At 41.1% G+C, this 6,370-nt stretch overlaps 1 protein-coding gene across 2 annotated transcripts; it reads right to left on the reverse strand.

Annotated features, from left to right (window-relative positions):
* Positions 1-380: 380 nt before the first annotated feature.
* igf2b (insulin-like growth factor 2b) lies at positions 381-6,077 on the reverse strand. 2 transcript variants are annotated; one of them, XM_077005694.1, is made up of 4 exons: positions 5,873-6,077; positions 4,963-5,113; positions 3,388-3,569; positions 381-2,558 (listed from the first exon to the last, which is right to left on the reverse strand). In XM_077005694.1, exons 1-4 carry the CDS (start codon positions 5,945-5,947, stop codon positions 2,322-2,324), a joined length of 645 nt encoding a protein of 214 aa, XP_076861809.1. In that variant the 5' UTR covers positions 5,948-6,077; the 3' UTR covers positions 381-2,321. The 2 variants fall into 2 exon arrangements, with proteins under 2 accessions (XP_076861809.1, XP_076861810.1); XM_077005695.1 differs by lacking the exon at positions 5,873-6,077 and adding an exon at positions 5,392-5,521.
* Between the last annotated feature and the right edge of the window lie 293 nt (positions 6,078-6,370).

Here is a 6,370-nt window from a genome sequence, read left to right on the forward strand (position 1 = left end):
ACGACGAACCATCTCATTGCCCTTCAGTACAGATCAAGAGGCTGACCATGGTTCAGCCAGGCAGGAGAGCTGTGTCCGCAGCATCCCCTTTACACTGATCTGGGACCAGCACACAATACTTGTGGTACACTCAATTACTCGGTCAATTTAAAGTTTCCCTGTTACGTCTCTTTCTAGATATTGGCTGATGGCTTTTAAAAACCAATCAAGTTCTGTATATGTGATAATCAATGATCTGTACCCATGTTGGTTCATCATATATGCATATCGCAAAGAAACCAAATATTGGCATAAAACGGATAATGACCACTTCCTTCTCATCTAGATCAAAACTGGCTTCAACTGTCGATAGAGTACAACCACTGAATATTGAACAAGTGTGAAAAGTCAAGCATTTTAATAACAAATCCATTTGGTAGATCAAAACACCATGTGAGAGGAGCCATGACAGAAACACAGTCTTTAGAGTATGTGCCTATTTTTGTGACATAACATGCCTTAACAATCCATGGTACTTCCGCTGTTAAAATATTGATTTTAAAACAGCTCCACAGCTAAACCAAAAGTTAAAAAGAAAATATTTTTGGTACAAAGCGTCTACAAAAAAGCCTTACAAATAAAATGGAAAAAGGAGAGCATATCAAATAAAATCCATCAGTTGAGCATCAGTGCTACGTATATTACTGTATTTGGACCAATTTTCATATATATATATTTTATAACAAAATAAATAATGCCTTTATACAGTGCCCATATTTGTACTTAAACAAACAAACAAAAAGCTTGGCGGCTCATTACGCAAGATACAGCTCAGACTAAAGGAATATAACGATGTCCCCAAGAAACTAATTATATATATATATATATATATATATATATATATATATATATATATATATATATATATATATATATATATATATGAGTGTGTGTGTGTGTGTGTGCGCGCGCGTGTCTGTTGTGTGTGTCTGTATGTATGCATGTGTGTATATATATTCAAGTATCAAGTATTTGTTTTCAGGCAAAAGCATGTGAATACTACTGATAAACATTAAAAATAAAATGTTAGTTGACATTATTGCGTTTTTTTCCCTTTGAATTGATATTTGTGCCTTTCTTCAAAACTGTAAAATAACATCCCAGAAAAACAAAAAAACAAGAACTAAAATCAAAAATGCCTATTTTGAAACAACAGGAATGTCACGGTACCAGAATCTAAACAGGTTTTTTTTTTCTTTTTCCTTGAAGCATCTTCATGAAAAGAAAAGAGAAAAAAAACATCACACTTATTCCATGTCCTGAACTTCCACTTCCTGCAGTGTGAGGGCCGTGTGCGGCCAGGGCAGGAAGGAGGCAAGCCCTCCCGGTACAGGCCTGCACATCATCCCTTCATGGTCCCCACACTGCTCCCTTCCACCGACCACAGTGGCAGCACAGGAGACCGGAGCGCACAGCACCACTGCTGCACGTTTCGATGCCTCACATCGCACACACCTGCATGCATCACTCCAACACATCTGCACGCAGTGGCATCCCCTTCACGCAATGCCACAGCCGACAGGCTGTTTTTTTCTCCTCCTTGTAAAAGTCCCTTTCCTTAAAATGGAAAGCTTAGTAAATATATAAAATAATAAAAACGTGCTTTTCAACCTCCGTTTCTTTGAGTCCATTCCCAAAGCTAGCACCATGACATTATTTGAGCTACACGTTCATTGTCCATAAAAAAATAGTGCCTTTTTTATTTACTTTACAAGAACTTTGACGTAATCCGTGGCAATGTGCAATTTGCAGACTCTTCTCTGCTTTTTGTTTGTGATTAGAAGGTGCTGGAACAGGAATCTAATTTCACAAAACAATTCCTTACAGTGTGGATGTCCATTTATAGTTAGCGGTGCAAAGTAACCAATAAAAATAAAGATTAACTGGGAGAAACAGCTGTTGTGGGTGAGTGTTGTGGAATGCTTTTTTTTTCTTGTGCTAGCAGTTATTTACCTTCAGATGTCCTCCAAATCTGGCAAAAACCCTTTTGGCTACAGTGTCCTCTTCACTCTTACAAGCATGTATCTTTTGTCTTTTTTTCCTTCACTCTTTTTCTTAGGATCCAAACTGTTACGTTTTTGTTTTCTTTTCCCCAGTCTGGTCTGAGGTGCGCCTTTTGTGATGGTGGATGAAACAGCAATAATAAAGACAGGAAGAGGATGAACATGTGTGTGTGTGGGGGGGAGGCGGGGACACGCGGGACTGCCACAGACATGACGTCAGATACAAAGCTATGATCCCCTAGTCTTTTTTTTCCCAACTCTGTGCAAACTATCCTGGGTTCACTCGTGGCCAGCGGACTCTTGTGTGGGGAGCAGTAGGGGGGGCAGCTTGCTGGGGAGTGAGATCAGAGGCTTGTGGAGGTCCGCATGCTCCTGAGCCTTTATCTTCTCCACTTGCCGCCTGTGCTTCCTGGATCGCAAGATGGCAGGAATGCCCCTCCGTAGCCTCTGGGCAGCCTTCCGCTGCCATTGCTCATATTTGGAATATTTTATGGTCACATGTTTTCTTGGGATATCCTAAAAAGAGAGACATGTCAGTGAATAACCAACATCCACATCGGGTTCCTTTAAGAATTGTTTGTAGTCTTTCACTCTACTTTTAGGGGGATAACAAATCACTGCCATTTCCACCACTTCATCATTTTCAAAACTCTCTCATTATAAACACTAAAAATATCAGTGGTTTGATCCACAGTTTTACTGTTTGTTGTTCAGTAAGAGCTGAGAGCTTGTTTCAGTAGGAGCTTGACACCATGCTTTTTCCAGCAAGCTGAACAACAGGAAATCTATCCAAATGATACTCCCCACCAATACACAGAATTTACTGTACCACATTATAAATACTGGTAAGTTCATACCCTAGGGTAAACTCTCAATCCACTGTCTGCCCCAGGAATAGTACGATAACAAAACAGACGAGAAAGGTCATCTAATGAAGCAGTAGTGGAAACAAATGAAAGGTAAAAGGCCTTTTATGTCCATTGTTTCTTTTAATGGATCACCGGTGCACAAAGTTATCTTGACCATATCATGCTGTATTTCCATAAAGAATGTGGGCTAATCATCACTGTTTTACACAACACCTCATGTGTCAGTAGACGTGAGCTAATCTATCCTAAAGAAACCTGCAAGTGACCTCTATTGAGGTGCACCTATTATTTTCCACTTAGTCAGCCTTTCTGAGGGAATTCTTGCTTACAATGTCCGATTTCAATGCACTTGCTTATATTTTCTTTTGCCCCACATGAGAGGATGTATGGCTTCTGCGAAAACATGGAGAGTTCTAGATGGCAAGCGTGATAGGGCAGCCATGAGGTGTTATTTTCCATGGTGGTAGCTTCTGTACCTGTCTGAATGCTGGTATCACGGGTATGACTTGGAGGGAAGTGCCAGACACGTCCCTCTCCGATTTAGCGGGCTTAGCACAGTACTGTTCCAACAGTGCAAGGTCACAGCTCCTGAAACAGCACTCCTCCACGATGCCATTGTTCTGAACACGCCGGCTGTTCGATCTACTTACAGGTCTACCTGTGGACACATGCAACATGGATGACTTAGCTGTTGGGTGGAGAGAAAGGAAGTTCTATATTTAAAAGGGCGTAGAAGCATGTGCTACATAAGAATGGCATTAGTTATCACTGATTCAAATACTGGCAGTGAAGCAGGCTGAAGATGGAGGCACAGAAAAGGCTCAGATTGGGTGTTTGTTTCTTCCACAAACGTTTGACCAATAAGGTCCAAGATAATCCCGTCAAGGTGTCTAACTCGTGCAATTTGAAATTCTCCTTGATTATTTCAAAATTACTTCCACAACTATTTTCTGCAAGGACTGAAGTCAGAACCCCAGGGGATAAGCAACAGTGATATATATATATATATATATATATATATATATATATATATATATATATATATATATATATATATATATATAAACAACTAAAATAATGACCTTTGACCTTGTCCTTCATGAACTCGTTATTGAGAGATTGAGAGAGAATGAGAATGAAGACAACAAGGTGAGAGCAGGATGAGCAATGCAGGCTTGAAAATATAGAAATGATACATGATAAACGATAGCAAAGGGGGAGAAAGGGGGTTGCCTCAGTCAACAGTGCAGGCTTCAGAAACTCCGCAGTGTTAAGAGACAGCATTGGACTGCAGGATGGGGAGGATGATCGAGGGCAAACTGAACTACGGTGAGGGTCACTCGGGGAAAGTTGGGGTGGGGGCTGGAGGGATCGACTGTGTCCTAAATTGGATAATGATCTATTAGAGCAGATAGTTCGCCATGGCCAAATTAACACAAAACCCCAAAAAATTGGGCGAAAACCTAAAAATGTTTATCAAATTATACTATTGCCTTTTTTACTTAAAGTAATTTATGTAAAGGAAATTAACATTTACAACAGACACACTTTTTAAATTAGATAAAGCACGTAACAAAACTTGTAGTATCCGTTTCACACAATCTGCTTTTACATCAAAATAGGGGGAAAACAGCCGTTACAATCCATCCTCCACGTAGGGACAAATAAGTTGTAGACTGGGAACGTTTTCTGGCGAGGTGAACGGAATGCCGCTTGGGTACTATTACTTCCCTTCGCGGAATGTGCAAGTAAACAAACGGACCATTGTGGCTCATTTAGCACAGCGCGCCTTAACTGTGCGCGTCCCTTTCATATGCAATCAGTGATATGGCGAGAGAATGCGCCCAGTCAGCACAATCGCCAAAGCGTCTTCGCGCTTACAGCTGGTCGCTTGCGAGGGCGCGCTCTCGAGTACCTGCCACAGCGGTATGCCACCGAGCTCTCGTCTCTGTTTCACTCCCTCCCTACATAACCTCCACCCTCCACACACACAGTTGTAGCTTTTGATTAAAAGAACATCTTAAGTAAAATGGATATGCTAAAGTACTTACTGAAATAGAAACCTCTGTCTTCGCATACGAACTGTAGTGCGTCTACCAGTTCTCCGCCACATAACGTCTCAGCTGAAGCGATTTCAAAGACGTACAGTGACAAAGCCAGGGCGCACATAATCATTCGACTTGACGAAGACATTTTTCTGACCTGATGAGAAATAAATGGAGCAATGTCACACATCATATCAAAATGTAAACCACATGTGCAATTGTGTTTCAGTCCGAAACATTTCCTCAAAGTTTAGGCCTAAATATCTCAAATTCCAGCTTGCGTGTAACCATACAGTTATCAATTCTACTCTTCCTCTGTTTGCAAATTTTATTTGTAGCATATACCGATGAAATACAGTTTTAAAATGAGTCTATGCCTTAATGATCATATCTCATCCAGTAGACAAATTCACATCATCGCGGCAAGTACACTACCTCCATAGTTATCCGCAAAATGAAGACAGAACTGCTTGTGCTGGGCGAAAACTTGATTTTATCTCCTTAGGCCACTCTTTCACAATGTTCAACAAGTTGCTAACTACTCAATACTCTGCGGTCTCAGTTCAGAGTCAGCATATAATTCCCTATACTCTCCCATCTTGGCCCAAAGTATTGTCGCCCCCTCGTGCTCAGCATGTTATCTCAACTCTTTTTTTTTTTCAACAAATAGACGCGTCAACAATTCTGACAGTGGTGCATATAAGAGTAGGCATTAAATATTAATAAACGAAACTGTAGTCTATTCGTACTATAACCTAAATGCATCATCATATCGGAAGCGCTCTGCTGTTTAGAATTCCAAACTGCAACCTTCTTGCCTCTGTTCTACTAAACAAATGCCTATAAATCAGCTTGTGTGAATAATACTACTCTAAATCTGCAGTTACACTATCGATAACGTATTCCAAACGATTACCTTATTTATGCCACTCTCTGTTCTCAAGCAGGTGTGGCAAATAGAATGGTAACTGTGGTTTTGCAGTTCCTCCATGTCAGTGGTTGTGGAAATACAAAAAAGGGAACTGCCGTCGTATTTGGAATAGAAATTGCAGGTAGTTTCCCAGATGGTGCTGTAGAGATATTGCGTGAAGCTGTCCCAAAAATCAGGCGACAGGCAAAAGTTCTGAGAGAGAAGTATTATATACCAAGCCCCGCCCCCTACTCCATGCCCTCCTCCCTGCACACCAGCAGGCTCGTGCGCATGTCTGGAGTAAGGCTGCTTAGAACTGGTTCACCGCGGAGGAGTATAACACGGATCCTGGGTATCGTGCGTTACCCTGCTGTCATTTCCTCCGATATCTGCCTGGTGTATTGATCCTTACGCGTATAGTGGCTGTTATGCTGCTAATTCACTTACAAGTAAAGTGCTTCAGACCTGTGCACTGCACTGAGCGGGATAATGAGGAATTAGCAG

The sequence above is a fragment of the Brachyhypopomus gauderio genome, chromosome 5 (genome assembly GCF_052324685.1).
Source record: "Brachyhypopomus gauderio isolate BG-103 chromosome 5, BGAUD_0.2, whole genome shotgun sequence".
NCBI lineage: Eukaryota > Metazoa > Chordata > Actinopteri > Gymnotiformes > Hypopomidae > Brachyhypopomus > Brachyhypopomus gauderio.